Source organism: Puma concolor, chromosome E3 (assembly GCF_028749965.1).
Source record: "Puma concolor isolate L17-30 chromosome E3, mPumCon1.1.hap2, whole genome shotgun sequence".
NCBI lineage: Eukaryota > Metazoa > Chordata > Mammalia > Carnivora > Felidae > Puma > Puma concolor.
Genome location: NC_141682.1, coordinates 18,758,240 through 18,779,214, shown reverse-complemented (window position 1 = coordinate 18,779,214; position 20,975 = coordinate 18,758,240). Strand labels below are relative to the sequence as shown.

Genomic DNA, 20,975 nt, shown 5'->3' with positions numbered 1-20,975 from the left:
CACAAACAGGGGAGGGGCAGAGAGAGAGGGGAGACAGAGAATCCCAAGCAGGCTCTGCACACTGACAGTGCAGAGCCCCATCCAGGACTCAAACCTATTAACCGTGAGATTGTGACCTGAAACGAAATTAAGAGTCCCAGGCTTAACCCACTGAGCCACCCAGGTGCCCGGAGAGATGGAGTAATTTAACTCCGCAGCTAATAATGTGGTAGCCAGGTTCCAAATCCAGGCAATTTGGTTTTAGAGTCTGTTTTATTAACCTCTACACTATATTGCCTCAAATGATAAGTACTATGAAAAATAAAAGTATTGGGGCGCCTGGGTGGCTCAGTCAGTTAAAAGCCCGACTTCAGCTCACAGTCCGTGAGTTCGAGCCCCGCATCGGGCTCTGTGCTGACAGCTCAGAGCCTGGAGCCTGCTTCAGATTCTGTGTCTCCCTCTCTTTCTGCCCCTCCCCTGCTCATGCTCTGCCTCTCTCTGTCTCAAAAATAAATAAAAACATTTTTTAAAAGCTATTAAAAAAATAAGAAGAAAAGTATTTAAACACTATGGAAGTGGGAGTAACTTTAGATTGCATGGTCCAGGGATGAGGCGGTAAGCGCTGTTGGTTACCAGCTCAATTTCACTTTCCCCTTCTCCATGCTTGCACAACTGTGGTTTTATTCTCGGGTTCACCCTCCTCTACTTGATTGATCATGTCCCATTGCCCTGGCCTGATCAGTTTATGGGTGAGCATGTGGCCTAGATCTTGACAATGAGAAGTTAGAGCAAGTCTGCTGGAGACTCCTGGGAAAGATTCTCAGTTCTTTTGTTTAAAAAAGCACAGGATGTTTCTGCCTTTAGATGTTAGTATGTGAAGGAATCTTTGTGTGGAGAGCTAGCCCACAAACGGGGATTGGCAGATAGGAAGATAGAAAGGACCTAGATCCTTGATAAAATTGTGGGGACACTTATTTTTACAAGTTCCAGAAAAGTCCTAATTCAGGACGCTGGTTATATAAGAAAATAAATCATTTTATTAATCAAACCACTTTTAGTTGGGTTTTCTGTTACTTGTCATTAAGAAAGTGACTTTTAATCTGAGTAAAAATCAAGGGGAATAGAGTTCTAGATAGAGGGAACACCAATGCTTAAAGCAGAAAAATCTTTGCATGTTCTAAAGACAAAAAGAATTCCAGTGTAGCAGGAATGTGGTGAGCAAGGAAGAGTGGTTGGATATGGTATTAGGGAAGTGACAAGAGGCTAGATCAGATCAACCAACCATGAATTTTATCCTATATTTGATTTGGAATTTTAAGTATTATGGAAACCCTTTGGAGGGTTTTGGCAGGGGGGTTATATGATGTTGACTCTGGGCCAGGTTGATAGTGAGTCAAGATGGAGAGAAGTGGATGTATTGGGGAGATATTTTTGGAGGTAGATCTATAGCCTTTGTTGATTTTGAATTAAGAGTCATGGGAGAAAGGGTAGAGGCAAGTGTGGCTTACAGGTTTTGAGTGTTGAGCAACATGGTGGATGGACGGTGACTCATACTGGGATGAGGAAGGTAAGGAACACATGTGGCATCAGGAGTTTGGTTTAAAGCAAAGCAAGGTGAAGCTACATATCAATTTGACAGGTGGATTTGTGAGCCTAAGTTTTAGAGGAGAGATCAGGGCTCAGACTCAGATTTGGTAGTCTCAGTCATTAGATAGCACTTAAAGTCATGGGCCTGAAGAGGAATAATTAATACAAGAGTCTAGATAGACAAGACTGAGATTTGGGGTACTTCTGCATTTAGCAGTTGGGCAAAAGAGAAAAAGCAGGTGAGACAGGAGGAAAATCAAGAGAGTGTGGTGTTAGGGAGGCCAAGAGAGGAGAGTGTTCCAGAATGAGTAAATATCTGATTTGGATGCTACTAAGCCGCTGGATAAGATGAGAGCACAGAAGTTGCTGATGGATGAGGCAACACAGAAGTTGGATATAGGAGCTGGGAGGAAAGAGGAAGTTCTGGGTTACTCCTGGGTTTCTGGCTTGAGTAAATAGATGGTTAGTTTTGCCATTTGCTGGAATGAGGACACAGAAGACCCAGGAGTTGGGGTGGAAAGGAAGATAATGAAATCAGTTTGGAGCATGTTCAGGTCAAGATGGCTCTAGAACATCGGGATGATGTCCAGTAGGCAGGTGGCCATACAGGTCTGAAGTTCAGAACATTGAGCTGCCTGTGGACCTGGGAACTGAAAGTACCTTCCCTAGCACCTACCCTGATGTTCGCTAAGCTTCTCTGCACAAGAACCCAAAGTCTTTTACTGGAATATAAAACATAGCTTTCTTAGGAGTCCTCTGCATCTCAGATTTTTGAAGAATCAGGGACCAGAACCTCTAGAGCTCACAGGTCAGATGGTCCTAGGTGATTGACAGGAAGGAGGAGGCACTTTTTGTGGGAGGCACAGTGTTGGAGGGGTGGGGAAGGCCCTCATGCAGGAGAGGGAACAGACGCGAACATATCATTGGTCCCCTGATCTGGACCCCTCATCGAAACTCTTTCTGCACCCTCACCCCCATGTTAATTCACCTTTCTCCATTCTCCTCCGACACATCTTAGCAACCCAACCTCCCTGCTTTCATCAGGGCCTCAGTGTGCGTGGTCTTGGCTTTTGGTTCATGTTTGTGATTAGCCTTTCATGAGCCTATCTCTCCAGGGACTGGGTGCCCTAGTCTTCAAACCAAAGGTGTTTTCTCAGTGTAGGCCAATAAATGTTTGATGACAGGATGGGCAGGCTGGGACAAGCAAGCATTCACATGCACATGCCGCCCTTCTGCTACTCAAGAGTTTGGCCGCCTTCCCCACTACAGCCAAGCCGGTGCAACTGGTCCCAGTAAGGCTTTTGAGAAACCCTGGAGTGGAGGAGATGACAGTGACTGGAGAACAAAATAGCAGAGACCCATGGTGGTGTTGGGGTGGGGGAACCTGGACTACTGAGGTCCCAGAGACAATAGAGTATCATGGCAAACCAAGAGTCAGGTGATTGGGAAGATTGTTTCTCTTCTCTGAGCTTCGATTTCTCTACCTATGTAATGGGGCTCTGGCCTAGGGGGCCTCCAAGGACCCTTCACGTGTGTGCTGGGAGGACAGGGACAATGTGTTTTTCTGTCTGTACCGCAGTGCTGTTCTTATTGGAAGTAGAGCCATAGACCTTGTTGGTTTTGGACTGGGGGGTGGCAGTGCTGCTACAAGTATTTGCTCTTATTAAAATTTTCAGCGGGGAGTCATGACAGAGGCTTTGAGAAATCTGTAGACTAGCCCATTCAGGCCAAGGAATCCCCACCACCTTCAGAAGTCCTTCCTGGAGCATCTGGCTGGTTCAGTGGGTAGAGCATGTGACTCCTGCTCTAAGGGTAATGAGTTCAATTGATTTTGGGGTGATGGATATCCCTGTTCTAGATCTCCTTTTAGACTGAGTCTCCTGGAGAACAGAAGCATTGTCAGGCTTTTATTTCTCCAGGGCCTGGTACTTGAATAGATCTAATAAACACTAATTCACAGGAGCACATCTTATGGGATCTCCTCCATGACTTCCTCGCTGTAGGTGGATATGGCTATGCCTATTTTACAGGTGAAGAGACTGAGGCCCAGAGACTTATCTAAGATCACCCAGGAAGGTGAAGGCTGAAATTCACCAGCATCACCCCGCCCCAGCGCTTCTTAGCAGGTGAAGGTAGTCTCCCTACCCCCCTGCAAGGGAGTAAAAGAGGCAGCTCCATATGCTTGGTATGTGCTGAGGTCACCTTGCCTTTTCTTCTGCCCTTCTGTCCTATCTTTTCATCTTCTTTCTTTTCTTCTAGCTTCAACTTCCTCTCCTTTTTTTTTTTTTTGTGTTGGTTTCCTTTCTCTTTTCTTCCATACCTCTTTTCTTTTCTTCCTTACCTCTGTACCTGTGATTCCGTTATGATTTCTCTCCAAGGCCCTGTCCCCCACCCCACCTGCTGCCCAGCTCCTCCCCAAGGAGAAGTTGGATGCCTATCTTGCTCTCCACCCCTAACCCTTTCTAGGTTAACTAAGAGAACTGAGGCCAGGGAAGCACCCAATCAGTTTCCTCCTTTTGTACCGCCCACTCCAACCTGTTGGAAGAGCTGTGTATGAGAACAAACAGAACTAAGGTCTGAATTCGTCCTCCAAAACCTGGTCTTAAGAGCTTGGTGGTACCAGCCTCCACCACTAGGAGACACCAAGAGCAAGGAAAGTGTGGACATAGAGGGTGCTAGGGTCCCCAGTGTGTACCCCTCACTCACTCACTCACTCACTCATTCATTTATTCAATATATTCTGAGCACTGACTACAGACCAGACAGTGATCTAGGTACTGGGGATACAGAATATACCCTGCCATTGTGGAGCTCACATACTGGCCAAAAGGGACACTTATAAAGTAAACGAACACATTCTCAAGATAATTACACATAATTACATATTAGGTTGGGAGCTATGAAGCCAATAAACAAGGTGATGAGTTGGAGAGTAGCCAGGTGTTGGTTGACGTCAGAGAAAGCTTTTCTGAGGTTTTATTTTATTTATTTTATGAGGTAAGCCTGAGAGGTGAGGTTCCAGACAGAGGGAACTGCAAATAAAAAGGATCCTGATTTGTTTGGACCTACACAGAAAGGCTAATGGGCTAGAGTTTAGTGAGAGAGGGAGGGAGAGAGCCATGAGATGAAGTTGGAGATACATAGCAGGGATTTTATGGAAGCGATGTAAGAGCTTTGGGCAAGAGAAAAACGGATTGAATTTTTTAAATTGATTAATTGTTGTAGTTAGTAGGCTCTTAGTTCTCCAGGGCCTGGTACTTGAGTAATCTAATAAATACTAATTCATAGGAGCATGTCTTATGGGATCTCCTCTATGACTTCCTCGCTGTAGGTGGATATGGCTATGCCTATTTTACAGGTGAAGAGACTGAGGCCCAGAGACTTATCTGAGATCACCCAGGAAGGTGAAGGCTGAAATTCACCAGCACCCCCCCCCCACCAGTGCTCTTAGCAAGGTAGTGAAGTGAAGGTAGACTTCCTTCATACTATATATGATTACATCTCATTTATCACACAAGGTTCCATTTTTCATTGGCGTTGATAACTGCCTCCTTCTTTTATTTTCATTTGCTAATTTTCTATATAATTAGCATTGATCCATTTTACATCTTCCGTTAACCTTCCGATTTTCCACAAAATTAAATGTATCAATACTCTTATCAGGTCCATGTTCCTTTTTCTGGGAGCCTTCAGGCTCCTGTTCCCATGTGCTGTGTCTGTTCCAGACTGGTTGGTGTCTAGGCCTGCTGTAGAGCCATTACCTTGAGACCTCCCTTCACCTTCTCTGTGCTGGCTTGGGTTTTTCTCTTTCCTGGTTTGCCCCCATGTTTTCCTGGAGCACATCTTCCAGTGGTTTCTTGAGAGAGTCCCTGGGATGAAACCACTTTGACACCTTGCATGTCTAAAAATATCTTTATTCTACTTGTTTGAAAAATGTGGCTAGGTATAGAATTATACAGTGAAAATCATTTACCCTCAGAATTTTGAAGGCATTACTTCATTGTCTTTTAGCTTCCAATTCCCTGTTGAGAAGTCTGATACCATTCTTATCCCCAGAACTTTTTTTTTTAAGTTGTATTTATTCATTTTTGAGAGAGAGAGAGAGTGAGCAAGCAGGGGAGAGGGAGAGAGAATCCCAAGCACGCTCCACACTGCCAGTCTGATGTGGGGCTCAAACCCATGAACCGTGAGATCATGACCTGAGTCAAAATCAAGAGTCAGACGCTCGGGGCGCCTGGGTGGCGCAGTTGGTTAAGCGTCCGACTTCAGCCAGGTCACGATCTCGCGTTCTGTGAGTTCCAGCCCCGCGTCGGGCTCTGGGCTGATGGCTCAGAGCCTGGAGCCTGTTTCCGATTCTGTGTCTCCCTCTCTCTCTGCCCCTCGCCCGTTCATGCTCTGTCTCTCTCTGTCCCAAAAATAAATAAACGTTGAAAAAAAAAAATTTAAAAAAAAAAAATAAAAAAAAAAGAGTCAGACGCTCAACTGACTGAGCCACCCAGACACCCATCCCCAGACCTTTCTATGTGTTCTTCCCCTCCCCAGAAGAATGGGCTCTGGAGTCACACTGCCTAGCAGATGGCTTGTGCAACCTTGGACAAATTTCTTAATGTCTCTGCATCTCAGCTTCCTTGTTTGCAAAATGGGATTGTTCGCAGTTCAAATGAATTAATACATATGAAACAGTTCTCTTTACCACTGGCATTTTAAAGTTTAATACAATTAGTGTACGTCATTTTTCACTCACTATGCTGGAAAGTCAAAAGATGTGTGATATTTACAACCTTTTAAATTTTAGAAAACTTTTTTGTATTATTTTATATAATTTTTTTCTTCCATTTGCTTTATTACCTCTTTTTGGAATTCCTTCTAGATGTTGAACCTCCTGACTTACCTCTAATCTCCATCACATTTTTTTCTTCTATTGTACATCTTTTTGTTGTTATTCTACTTTCTGATAAACTTACTCAATTTTAAGTTAATATTGTTTTTTAATGTTTATTTTGAGAGAGACAGAATGCGAGCGAGGGAGTGGCAGAGAGAGGGAGACACAGAATCCAAAGCAGGCTTGAGGCTCTAAGCTGTCAACACAGAGCCAGATGCAGGGCTCGAACCCATGAATGGCGAGGTCATGACCTGAGCCAAAGTCAGATGCTCAACCGACTGAGCCACTAAACTTCCCCAACTTTATCGAGAGTCTTCTACTGATTTTTTAAATTTTAGTAATATTTTATATTCTAAGTGCTTTGTTCTCATATCTTTTTATGGACACTTTATATTCTTTTACCTTTTTGTTTTTCTTCTGCTCCCTGTATTCTCTTTATTTTCTTTTTGCTTTGACTTCTTTCACGTTAGAGGCTTGCCTCAAATGTCTGGTGATCCTTAACTGCTTATATTTAAGAATGAGGCATCGAAAAGAACGTGCTTGGGTGAAACTTTCCATATGAGAGTCTTCCTGATATAGGGATTTTCACCGGGGGCTCCCTAAATACTTATAGGGTTTTTTTCTGGGCACATTCTTTTTCTCCAGAGGAGCAAAAAGTGGTATAAGCTTCCTGGACGGTGTTTTTAGTAGCTAGGGGAGGGGGCTGGGACAGTCTCATTTTTGTCTTTATTCTTGTGTTTGGTAAGGCCTCTGTTCTCTACTGCGGTGTCTCTGACGATGCAGTATTTTTAAAACTCATTCCTCAGAAAGTAAACCTCCCTTTACCTACAGAGGTGAGAGGCAGTCATCTGGCTCTGTGACGTGGGGGAAAGGTTTGAGAACTTCAAAGATCTCATTGTAATTATGCTGTATATAAACTTTCAAAAAGTAGCTGTCTTTATCCCTCCCCTTAAGCCCTTAGTACCCTCAGAGCCTAGCTCCTTGCTTCCTATTTGTATTCCCCAACTCTGAAAGCATTTACTTTGGCTTCCCCTATTCTGCTAAGTCAGTTGTTACCCTTCTCCCGCCTATTTCCAATGTTTAAAGAATTGTTGATACCTTTCTTTTGCGATTTCCTTTCCCACCCTCTAGTCCTTGGGCTTTCTGCCTTTTGAGTCCTTTGCTATCAACTGAGGGGGAGGGCACAAAACTAAATCTAGGTGTTAAATGCTCTGGTCCAGGATCAGGGAAAACATTTTCACTCCCAACTTGCCAGAGTCCAAATGTATCAATTGGCTCATTTTATAAGACTGTAAAAGATTCAGAACTCCCAAGAATCCAAATAGTAGTCAGAAGAATTTCTCAACAAAGTCCCTTTTATTTATTTCACTAGAAATTACTTTATTGATTAAATCACCAGAAATTTTCAGTGCAAGATTTAACATCTCAATGACCATCAAGGCTTGGGCTCTGGGGCTTAATCTGCCTCCCCCAGTCCTTAAAGGGTTTAGAGGGAGAGACGTCATTAACAGAGACCAAATCAGATGGCCGCAGGTCCTCCTTTCCCAGTCATTGGACAAGCTGCTCAATTCTTGCCCAGAGCAGGAAAGAGCCAGTGTTTCTGAAAACAAATCTAATAAAGAATTTGACATTGCAATGTAAGATCTCTCTTAACAATTTAGTTCTATCAACAGTATTGGTCCAAACTTATTTGCTTCTGATCTAAATCATTTTGCAATTTACCTTTTTTGGTATGTATGTCATTTCAATAACCTCACCCCCTGTGCAGACATGAATCAACCCAATGCTAAGAAAAATCCCTCAAACCAGAAGAGCCTCATCTTGTTCTTGGAAAGAAGTAACAGAGGTTTTTCTGCTTCTCTTCCATGTAAGAGATGAACAAACCCCACCTTGAAGTCCAAAATGTTACTTCTGGCCTTGGAATGTGCAGCTTGTGATGAGCCGATTCAAATCACCGAGAAAGGGCAGCCGGAACTACTATGCAGGCAGCCTTCTTTGGAAATTTCTTCTTAAAATACAGTTTTGAGAATCGTCCATGATTGTGTACAAAGACTCTAAGGTCCACACAACTTCTGCTATTCCGTCTCAGGAGCTAGGTTCAGAGGCAGCATTGGAATTGTCAGGAACGAGAGCAGTAGCAGTGGCCCCGCGAGGTAGGACCTCAATAACTCGAGGCTTGTCAATGATCCGAGCTGTCCGGTTTCCCTTTTCCACAATACCGACGATCCATGCTTGGTGACCCTCTCCATACTTGGAAGATTTGATTTCAGAACAAAAACGAGCTGCCTGTTCTCTCGGCAGACAAATCAGTAATCCCCCAGAAGTTTCTGCTGAGGTTCCTTGAAGGAGCCCAAAGCGCCCACTGGCCTTGCTGATGGCAGCCATCTTGGCAATGATTGGCAGATTATGAATGACAAATGACACCTCATTTCTTTGTTGTTTTGCAAGGTTCTGAGAGTGTCCTAGAATGCCAAAGCCTGTGATATCTGTGGCTGCGTGTGCATTAAACGTGTGCATCAGTCCAGCAGCAGTTCTGTTTAGGGTAGCCATATTGAACATGGCTTCCTGATAAGCTAGCTCTACCTCTTCTCTGGAGACCACCATATTTATTTTATTCCATCTTTCAGGATTATCCAGCCATTGGTGGGCATTGACAGCAACTTGGGTTCCTAAGGGTTTGGTTAACACGAGCACATCCCCAACAACTGCACTGTCCGGCATGATGAATTCATTTGGCTGACATACCACAGTGGCAACCCCTCCGACGATAATCCAAGGGTTTACTACTGTCTGTCCACCAGTCACTGCAGTCCCTCCTTCCTCAGCAGCGTCGCGAAAGCCTTTGATCATGAGCGGTGTTATCTTTTCTCGTTCCTCCTCAGTCATACTCTGGCTGACGCTGAGTAACATCAACATGTTGTCACATTCAGTAATACCCATGGCGTAGAGGTCACTCAGCACGTTGGCACACGCTATGCGCCCCATCATGTAGGGATCTTCCACTAGGGGGTAAAAGAAGTCCGTGGTCTGCACCAGTGACAGGCCCCCGTGCCTCAGGGGTATGACGCAGGAGTCCATCCCAATGCCCAGGGCTGGAAAGGTTGGGTTGGGTTCCGCCCCGGCCTGGACGCCGCCTTCCTGGGCCGCCTCTTCATGGCTTCCGACCAGGCCCAGACCCGACGGGGGCCGAACGTCTGGCCGCGTCAGTCCCGCCAGGAGTTTGAGCAGCGTCTCCTGGGGGACTTTGCAGCCTCAGCCCTTCATGCCGGAGAAGCCCGTCAGCCGCCAGCTCGGGCTGAGGCCCAGCGCCTGGGGCTCGAAGGGCCGGTAGCTCGAGAAGCCGCGGCCCAGAGACAAGCCGGCGAATCCCGAGCCTTCCGCCGCCGCCACCGCCACCTCTCCGCCGGCGCCCGGCGCCGCCGCTTCTGCCATCGCGCCTGCCCGGCAGGGAGGGGAAGAGGAGAGGAGCGCTCGCTTTTATTTTCTACTCCAGTTAATATGGATTAACAGATATTACCGCAGAGAGTCTCCTCCGCACGACTCGCGCACCCCGACTCACGCCACACCGAGCGCTCCTGGCCTTCCTGGGGGAGGGGCCGCCGGCCTCCCGTACTTATAGCCCTGGTGATTGACAGCCGTGCCATCCAATGACGATTTCGCAACCGAGGGCGGGCTTCCTTTCATCTAAGAGATGAATTACAAATCAACCAGCAGTTTGCGAAACTGGTGTGGACTAGGTTACCCGTTTGCTATTTGGTTCGCTCCGCTAGTTGTAATTTAAACGATCTCTTGGGAGAGGCTGGCGCGACTTTGCTCCCTAGAGGCAGTTGACCAAGTGCTGCATTTTCGGAGATGAGGAATTTGGGGGTCACTTGGTAGATCTATTACAGGTCAGAAAGGTCCAAGGGTCACATGACAGCGCACGTGACCAATCCAGGTTAGGAAAACAGCCCAGGGAAAAATTCGGAACGAATAATGAAAAATTAGATATTAAGTTACTACCATTAAGCAAGCAAACTGTAGCATCAAAATAATGAAATGTTAAAATGAGCTCCAAAAAATTGTAAGATTCAGGGGCGCCTGGCGGGCTCAGACGGAAGAGCATGCGACTTTTGCTCTCCCCGTCATGAGTTCAAGCCCCACATTGGGAGTAAAGATTACATTAAAAAAATAAACAATAAAAATAAAATAAAAATCTTTTAAGGCTTTTAAGGGCAGACACCTGCTTGGGTTCTGGTGCTGTTTCCACCACTAACTGCCGGTATGAGTCACTTTCCCTCTCTTGCATCAGTGATATATCTATCTGGACAACAGAGTAGCTTACCTTCTTTTGCCCTCAGGTTTCTGTATGTCTTTAAGTTAGTATATATGAGAATCTGTGATGTAACCCTGAAGAGCAATTTGCCAATATCCATTAAGGTTATAAATGCATATAATACCTTTGGCCCAGCAGTTCCAATTCTAGGACTTTATTCTACAGATGTACTCGTGAGCTGTGAGTGGGAAGTGGTAGGGATGTTTTGTTTTCTGTGCTGTTTGTAATATCAACATACTGGAAACAACCTAAATGTTTATCAATTATGATTAAAATAAATTGTGGTACGTTTATATAATAGACTATCCATCCAAGCAACTGTAAAACAGAACGAGAGAACATTGATGTAATTCTATTGATAATGGTTACAGTTCTAATAGGCACAGTCCTAAATGCTTTATGTATATTAACTTAGTCCTTATAAAACTCTTTGAGTTACGATTCTTTCCACATTTTACAGAAAAGGAATATAACGCACAGAGAGATTAAATGCCCTATTCAAGGTCATAGCCAGTTTAGAATGGAGCTGGATATGAATCCAAGCAATCTGTTCCAAAGACTACCAGGCTATACTGCGGATGATGTTTGTTAAGAGAAACAAGCAAGCTTCAGAGCAGTATTTATACAATACTACTATTTGTTGTAAAAGGGGGAAATATATGCAATAGCATATTTCTGGGAGTATAATCACCAGAAACTGGTAAATTGATTGCCTCTGGGGAGAGAATGAGGTGGTTGGGGATGGGAGATTCTTCAACAAAAAACTGGAAACAACCCATGCATCTGTTAACAGGGAATGCATAAACAAATTGTGGTATAATCACACGTGGAATATTATTTATCTGTTAAAATGAATGATAGGTATAGGTATCATCAATATGGATAATCTCAAAAACAAAATGTTGGGAGTAAAAAGCAAGTTGCAGAAGTGTACCTAAACTAAGATGCTATTCATATAATAAAATTCAGCACCAGGCAATGCAATAATATATTGATAAGATATGCAAAATGGTAAACACTTTTTTAAAAGGTAAGAGAGTGGATGATTAACAAAATTTAGCATAGGGATTACTCCTGGGGTAGGGTGCATAAGGGACCCCTGGGCTCCGTTTCCTTCTGTTTCTTGGGCTGGGTTATAGTTACATAATGTTCTTGAAACTGCACACATCTATTTCCCCACACTCTTTGTAAGTTATATCTCAACATTAAAAAAAAAGAGAAAGCGTGCTATATTTCAGAATTAAAAATACAAAAAGATAAACAAAATAGTCAAAAAGCAATAGATGTGGAAGCAACAGACATCTGGATTTTGTCTCACCTTTGGACTTGTCAATGAGCTGTCTAGCCTTGAAGAACTGATATAAACTGTCTATGCCTTAGTTTCCACTTTTGTAAAATGAAGGTTATAATCTCTGCTTAGGATCTGGCATAAGGATCATATGAAAATCTCAACTATGAAGATTTCTTTGCAAAGTATTCAGTACATTGTACATGTGAAGGATCTTCCTATCACTAAGGGAAAAATGAAAACATCCCAGTACATCTGTAGTCACCTCATCTGGGTTAAAAAGTGACTAGATCAGGTGCCCCTGGTTATACGCTCTCTTTGTTCTTTGGACTTTTTCCTCTAGGCATTTAGAACAATTTGTAATTCTTTATTCATTTGATAATCATGTGATTATGCCATGACTATCTGCCCCACTAGGCTGTAAGCTCCACAGTCAGGGGCTGCCCTGTTCCGTCCACCCTGATTTCCGTAGCACCTTACATGGCAATGACATTTGATGAATGAATATATCATCTTATGAAATACAGTTTGCTGGGCTCATGTGATGACTGGTGCTGAGCATCTTGTACTCATTCATCTCTTTTATTGTTTAAAAAAAAAGTTTATTGGGGCGCCTGGGTGGCTCAGTCGGTTAAGCGTCCGACTTCAGCCAGGTCACGATCTCGCGGTCCGGGAGTTCGAGCCCCGCGTCGGGCTCTGGGCTGATGGCTGAGCCTGGAGCCTGTTTCCGATTCTGTGTCTCCCTCTCTCTCTGCCCCTCCGCCGTTCATGCTCTGTCTCTCTCTGTCCCAAAAATAAATAAACGTTGAAAAAAAATTAAAAAAAAAGTTTATTTATTTATTTTGAGAGGGAGATAGAGAGAACAGGGGAGGGACAGAGGGGTGGGGGGAGATAGACAATCCCAAGCAGGCTCTGCGCTGCCAGTGTGACAGTGCAGAGCCCGACTCGGGGCTTGAACTCATGAACCAAGAGATCATGACCTGAGCAGAAAACAAGAGTTGGATGCTTAACCAACTGAGCCACCCAGGTGCCCCCATCTCCTCTTTTAATCCTCATAGCAGCCCCAGGAAATCAGCAGTATTATCCATTTTAGGGATGAGGAAACTGAGGTCCCCGATAAGTCAGGAGTGGTGCACAGGGTCACCAGCTGGAATCAACCTAGGGAGAATACAAACTTAGGTCTGTTTTGACCTGAAGGCTGGTGTTCTATCCCTCATCCTGGGGCTTCCCCTTGAGAATACTAACAACCCCCAACATGCCCCTGGAAAAAGCAGGACTCTGAAGGGAAGGTTTCATCCCTATAGTTCCCTGTTGCTTCTGTTTGGACAAAATGTTCGCTCAGGTCAAAAAAGTCATGAATTTGCCTTGGTCAGTGACCAACCCACTAGGCTTAGAACAAGTTCATGTGCCTTTGTGCAGGTGATCCACATGAGTCACAAGGGTGATCCTTATGACTGTATCATGAGCATTTGAAAGCATCCTTTTTATCTTTTTCTTGTTTCTCGCTGAAAGATCCATTGAATCACATTTACCACTTGGGTGAAAGCATATGGGTCAAAGATTGCAAGAGTGAAAACCTGGAGGTGGGGTTGGAAAAGCAGGCAAAGAAGAAGAGGTGGTTTTTGTTTATTTGTATGTTTTTTTAATTTTTTTAATGTTTATTTTTGAGAGAGAGAGAGAGAGAGAGCAGGAAGGGGCAGAGAGAGAGGGAGACATAGAATTGGAAGCAGGCTCCAGGCTCTGAGCTGTCAGGACAAAGCCAGACATGGGGCTCAAATTCACAGACCGCGAAATCATGACCTGAGCTGTTGTCACAGACCTCACGATCATGACCTGAGCTGTTGTCACAGACCCGAGATCATGACCTGAGCTGTTGTCACAGACCTTGCGATCATGACCTGAGCTGTTGTCACAGACCTCGAGATCATGACCTGAGCTGTTGTCACAGACCTCGAGATCATGACCTGAGCTGTTGTCACAGACCTCGAGATCATGACCTGAGCTGTTGTCACAGACCTCGAGATCATGACCTGAGCTGTTGTCGGCCGCCCAACTGACTGAGCCACCCAGGCGCCCCATGATTGTGTTTTAAGTAGGCTTCAAAACCTACCATGGGGTTTGAACTCGTGACTCTGAGATTAAGACCAAAGCTGGGGGCACCTGGGTGGCTCAGTGGGTTGAGTGTCCGACTTCAGCTCAGATGATGGTTTCTCCGTTGGTGACTTCAGGCCTCACATCGGGCTCTGTGCTGACAGCTCAGAGCCTGGAGCCTGCTTCGGATTCTTTGTGTGTGTGTGTCTCTCTCTCTGCCCTTCCCCTGCTCATACTCTCTCTCCCTCTCTCTCTCTCATTCTCAAAAATAAGTAAACATAAAGAAGAAGAAAAGGAGAAGAAGAAGAAGAAGAAGAAGAAGAAGAAGAAGAAGGCCTGAATACCAGCCCCTCATTTGCTTTTCACATACAACAAAAACACTGAGGCTGGTGCTAGTTTTTCACATTATGATAATGTAGAGTTATAACACTACACTTAAAGGTTTAGGACACTTTATTTTTTAATTTAAAAAAAAATTTTTAATATTTGATTTTAAGTAATCTCCACACCCAACGTGGGGCTCACACCCATAACCCCAAGATCAAGAGTTGCAGTTCCACCGACAGAGCCAGCCAGGGGCCCCAGGTTCAGCACATTTTAAAGAAGTCTTTTTAATTGTGGTAAATATACACTCAGTATATTTCTAGTATACTGAGAATATTTCAGTAAGTTTAGCACCCTTTAAAAAAAAAGTTTTTTGGGGTTTCTTTTTGAGAGAGACAGAGCACGAGCAGGGGAGAAGCAGAGAGAAAAAGGCACACAGAATCGGAAGCAGGCTCCAGGCTCCCAGCTGTCAGCACAGAGCCTGACGCGGGGCTCGAACTCACGAACTGCAAGATCATGACCTGAGCAAAGTCAGAAGGTTAACCGACTGAGCCACCCAGGTGCCCTTAATACATTTGTTGTTTTTTTTTTTTTAAAGATTTTATTTTGGGGCACCTGGGTGGCTCAGTTGGTTAAGCATCCGACCTTGGCTTAGGTCATGAACTCCCGGTTCATGAGTTCGAGCCCCACATCGGGCTTTGTGCTGACAGCTTGAAGCCTACTTCAGATTCTGTGTGTCTCTCTCTCTGCCCCTGCTCATGCTCTGTCTCCTCTCTCTCTCTCTCTCTCTCTCTCTCTCTCTCTCAAAAATAAATAAACATTAAAAATAAATAAAGAGGGGCGCCTGGGTGGCGCAGTCGGTTAAGCGTCCGACTTCAGCCAGGTCACGATCTCGCGGTCCGTGAGTTCGAGCCCCGCGTCGGCCTCTGGGCTGATGGCTCAGAGCCTGGAGCCTGTTTCCGATTCTGTGTCTCCCTCTCTCTCTGCCCCTCCCCCGTTCATGCTCTGTCTCTCTCTGTCCCAAAAATAAATAAACGTTGAAAAAAAAAATTTAAAAAAAATAATAAAAAATAAAAATAAATAAAGATTTTATTTTTTTATTTTTTATTTTATTTTATTTTTTAATAAAGATTTTATTTTTAAGTGATCTCTACACCCAATGTGGGGCTTGAGCTCACAACCCCCAGGTCAAGAGTTGCATGCTCTACTGACTGAGCCAGTAAACTCATTACAAAATTATTCTGTTGTCCCTGGAGGAAAATCACAAAATGCAGCTTAGTGAAAAGGAAGAAAGTTAAAAGAACTTGAAATCCCTCTTCCCAGAGAGAAGTACTAGTCATAGCTTCACAGAGTGAATTTTAGACAATTTGCTCTACGCATAAGGAGGGCCATCACCTCACACTGAACTCCAGGCGGCGCCCTGTCACTTCCTCCAGGCCACATGGACCAGTGTGCTGTGTGTTCTGTGTATTTGCATATATTTTTAATTTTTTAAAACAAAAAATGGATCATTCCAAGTGTTTCTAGTAAGAAATAACATAATGGATGGAAATAATCCGGCATGTGATAGGCACTCAGCACTCCTGCTGGGTTCCTTCATCAATATTTGTCGAAAACTTCTGTGCACTGGACACTAAAGCTATGGCAATGAATGCCAGACAAAAATCCCTGTCCTCGTGGAGCTGACGTACTAATGGGAAGAGATAGCGATAGGTAAGATCAATCATTTGTTAATTAGGGATAGATGTTGAGGAGGGAGGAATGAAGTCTAGAGAGAGGGGGGATAGGAAGTCTGATATGTGTTTTATGTAACTGTCACCAGGGAAGGCCTTGCTGAAAAGGTGACTTTGAAGTAAAAGCCTGAATAAAGAGAAGAATAGTGTGCAGATATCTGGAAAAGAGTGTTTCAGGGAGGGAACGGCCCAAGTGCAAAGGCTCTGCGTCAGGAATGTACCTGGGGTGTTCTAGGAGCAAAAGACAGCCACGATGACTGGTACGTAGTGAGTGGAAAGACCCATAAGAAATGAGGTCAGACAGATGCGTCACAGTGTTGGTGAAGACGACACAGGACTTAGGGCATCACAGGACTGATGTAATCTGACTTTGCTATAGCTTTGAATCTGCATTCAAACCCCACAGGTCCAAAACATTCCCCATTGGTCTGAGCCCCCCCCCCACTCTGGCCCCGACATCCAGGTCAGCATCCCCATTGCTAGTCCCTGAACCTGAGCCTGACCCAGGCAAGACACAACCTCTCCCGGGTTTGCCCCCTGAGGCTTCCAGCAATAGGCTCTAGAAACGAGACCTATGCCCGTAGCCCCTCACACTCTTAACCACCTAACAACAGCCTGTATGGCGGGAAGTTTCATCTTTGTATCTGAGGTAAAGGTGAGAAGCCCTAATGAGTCATCGCTTGCCATAAGAATGAGAAAGAGAGACACGGCACAGAAAGAGAGACTCAGAGTGATGGCAGAACTCAGAATGGAGGGTCAGGAGACAGAGATAAAGAGTGAGAAGGTGGCTTAGGAGGTGCTGAGGGAGGGAGTCACAGGATAACTTGGGGGAACAGCATTCCGGCAGAAAAACACTCGTGGCAAAGGGCCCAAAACAAGCAAGCTCCATGTGTTGGAGGCACAGTAAGGCGGCCATTGTGGCTGGTGAGGGAGGGAGCAGGAGGAAGTGATGCCAGAGAGGCAAGGAAGGGCCAGATGTGCGGGGCTCATGGGCTTTGGGCTTTGGCACGGCCTTTGGATTTGGCTCTGGGTAAGATGGGGGCCATGGGGCAGTTTAGACCAGAGGAGTGACATGGCCACTCTGGCTGAAGTGAGGGTAGACAGGGTTGGGAAAGTGGATGCGGAGAGACAGTGCGAAGGCTCTGGCAAAAACCCAGGGGAGAGACGATGGTGACTTGGTTACACTGGAGATGGTGACAGGTGGTCGCAGTCTGGATATTTTTTGAAGGTGGAGCCAACAGACTTCCTGATGGATTAGATACAAGATCTGATGGGCCATGTGAAAGAATTTTGGACTTTCTGTCCTCAGAGAAAAAGGAAGTCACAGGATTGGTTTTAAGCAGGGAGATGACATGGCTGCATTTGTGATTTTGAAAGATCACTCTGTGGGGAGTGAAAGAACACACTGGAGGGGAAGGATGCAGCAGAGGACCACTACTGTCTTCAAGACTTCAGGAAGTTCCTCCCCTGTGATCCCATGACCCCAGAACTTCCTTGTTCTAACAGTTATCATCTAGATTTTCTCTGACTTCTGTGAGCTCCTTACAGCTTGGACCACACCTCACTGGGTTCCATCTGCTCAGGGCCCAGCATGAGCTCTGACACAGAGAAGCCCTTAGAGAGAGCATTTGTTGAATGAATAAATGCAAAGAATGTGAATGAGGTAAGAGATCAGCACCCTGCTATTTGGGGCTCACTAAAGCATTTTTTAAATCCCTTATTATTGTTGTTTTCTGGTTAAAACAGTTATCGGTGCCTTTTATTAAAAAGCCAAACATGGGGCGCCTGGGTGGCGCAGTCGGTTGAGCGTCCGACTTCAGCCAGGTCACGATCTCGCGGTCCGTGAGTTCGAGCCCCGCGTCAGGCTCTGGGCTGATGGCTCAGAGCCTGGAGCCTGTTTCCGATTCTGTGTCTCCCTCTCTCTCTGCCCCTTCCCCGTTCATGCTCTGTCTCTCTCTGTCGCAAAAATAAATAAACATTGAAAAAAAAAAAAAAATTTAAAAAAAATAAAAAAAAAAAAAAAAAGCCAAACATGACATAATAATAAAAGATCTCTAAAACCTCATCCTCTATACTCTAGAAATAACTCAGGACATCTCTAGAATCTAGGAATAACTATGTAGAGTTCATTAAATATCCTCCCCCCAATTTTCTAAAAAGTTTATTTACTTAAGTAATCTCTACACCCAACGTGGGCCTTGAACTCCCAACCTGGAGATTCAGAGTCACATGCTCTTCTGACTGAGCCAGGCAGGCGCCCCTCCTCCCCCCAATTTTTTAAATGTCTACACCAAACAATGAAGTGTTTAAGAGGTAGAGATGTGGGAGAGAGACAGGATGAGAAAGGCAGACCTCCTTCCTAGCAGGCAAGTGAGGTGTAACACACGCTATTTTGTAATTTGCTTTTCTTCTACTTGGATCATCATGACAACCTTTCTATGCTAGTACTTGTAAATCTACCATATTTTGTTAAAGACTGAATACTATTGCATAAAATGGATTTATGTAATTGGTATAACCAACTTCCTATTATTGTTAGATATTCCCCCACGCCCTTTTTTTTTTTTTTTTTTTTTAATTAAAGGATTTCCTTGAAGATCCTTGTTGCGTTTATTTCTTGGGGCACCAGAATTTTAGGAGGATAGTTGAAACAGGTGTTCGTCCTGGGGCAGTCGGAGGACTTGAGACTTTGCCTCATGGGGACTATTAGGTATAACTGAGGGTGTTCAGCCTGGAAGAGAGACATGTAAGCCTTGTCTGTATTTCTGAAGGGGCTTCCAGATGGGAAAGAGAACAGATTTGTCCCCAGGCATTTCTGCGGGACAGAACCAGGTCTAAGTTATGGATGTCACAAAAAGGCAAACTTGCGTGTCATAATACAAGAAAGCATTTTCCGGGGCACCTGTGTGGCTCAGTCGGTTAAGTGTCCAGCTCTTCATCTCAGCTTAGGGCGTGATCTCACAGTTGGTGGGATCGAGCCCCACGTGGAGCCCCATGTCTGGCTCTGAGCCTGCTTGAGATTCCCTCTCTCCCTCTCTCTCTCTCTCTGCCCCTCCCCTGTGTGCTCTCTCTCTCAATAAATATATAAACTTAAAAAAAAAAAAAGAATTTTCCTACAAGAAGAGCTGCCGGAGATGCAGCGGATCTCCTTGGGACAAAGTCATGAGCATCCTGTCTCTGTAGGTGTGTAAGGAGAATTTGATTGAAGATTTAATAGGAGGTATTATATAAGGGACTTTTGCGCAGCAGGCCAAAGTTGAATTAGGTGACATTCAAGAGTCCTTTCAGATCTGAAACTTTATTACTACACTTCTAATCGAAGGTGTCATGAAGGATGACACAAAGAGGTTGGCCGTTTCAAATTCTCCTTCCTAAGAGTGTGGGAATTCAGAGGATGTGTGAAGTGGAGCTGCGGTTGGCCCTGGAGGGCAGCCTTCTCCAAACTTCGTTGAAGAAGTGGGGAAAGGTGGCTTACAGAAAGAGAGAAGGATGGGGAGCATGTGATGCCCTCTTCCAGCCGCCTGCAAGACCTGATCGTATTTGGGTTCTTCTAAGGGTTTTGTGATATCCTTGAGACAAATACATTTGTTTGCATTCAGTAAGCCCACATGGGTGCCCGTGACTTGCCACAGTATGACATCTGGCCCGGACCCTCCAAATTAATAGGGACTCATCCATAGCCCCTGAACGAGCTTCAGGAACATTCAGCTGGAGGAGAAGTGGCGGAAAGGGTTAAAAAGGTGGTGAGACAAGGGAGGAAGCCTTCCTAATCATTTAGATAATCAAGAGAGCTTCTGCTTCCCCCAAACCCTCCAGCTTGTTGTACAGAGCAAACACATCATACAATGACAAGTCCTCCAGGTTCTGTTTGGCTTGTTTTCTAGATGGACTCAAGAGACCTGGTCAGAAGACAGGAAATGTTTTCCTGTTTCCCACTGGGGTAGAGCGATGGCAGGGAGTTTGCTTTCCTTGATGTAACAAAGAAGACAGCTTGAGGTTACCAAGATCCCCATTGTAGGCCAAATGTGGGTTTTGGTCATTTTGGAAGTTCAAGAACAAGTGGGCCATGTCTGGAGAACTAATGCGGTTCCTATTCAAGAGGGAGCGTAGGAGTGCCCTGAGTGGGGAGGCTCAGACCAGAATGAACTTGACCCAGGAATGAACGTTTAGCCATTAGATGGGAGTAGTGATCCTTCCTGTACATAGTAGCTATTATGCAAGTATAAGTCTGGCTCAGACCCCTGAACATAAATCCCGTGTTTGAGACAGAGAGAGAGACAGAGAGAGAGACAGAGAGAGTGAGAGACATAAGTAAAACTTGAAAGAGCTGCCTTACTAGCCTGCACACCCTGGAGCCCAAACAGTTGGAGCTTGGTGTAACTCAAAGCAGGGAGAGAAATTCTTCCCGACTCTACCCCAGTCTTGGTATTTCAAGGGCTTGGGCTAATAGCCAAGAAATGTTCTAGCTCCAGTTTTGGTTATAGAACGACAGCCAAGATGTGAAGCCTTGAGCAGCTCACATACCAGGGAGTAGAGCACAGATGAAATACCTCTAAAGACTTTCTGAAATAGCAGAGACTCTGCAGGAAGCCGGAGACCTTGAACTAGCAGGTGGGGGTAATACAGCAACAACATGGCGGTGGTAACATTAATATGATCTTGTTTGGACTCATAGACTGGTGAGTCCTGCAGAAGCCTGGGATCTGGGTATGGAGGAAGCAACAAAGGCCCAGAGAGGTGAAGAGGGTCATTGGCACAACACGGCAAGACAGTACT

General features: G+C 45.0%; 1 protein-coding gene across 1 annotated transcript; it reads right to left on the bottom strand.

Moving 5' to 3' along the window:
* Nucleotides 1-7,783: 7,783 nt before the first annotated feature.
* On the bottom strand, nucleotides 7,784-10,049 carry SEPHS2 (selenophosphate synthetase 2). The gene has a single exon (XM_025920321.2). The coding sequence runs from the start codon at nucleotides 9,878-9,880 to the stop codon at nucleotides 8,534-8,536; it is 1,347 nt and encodes a 448-aa protein (XP_025776106.1). The 5' UTR covers nucleotides 9,881-10,049; the 3' UTR covers nucleotides 7,784-8,533.
* Between the last annotated feature and the right edge of the window lie 10,926 nt (nucleotides 10,050-20,975).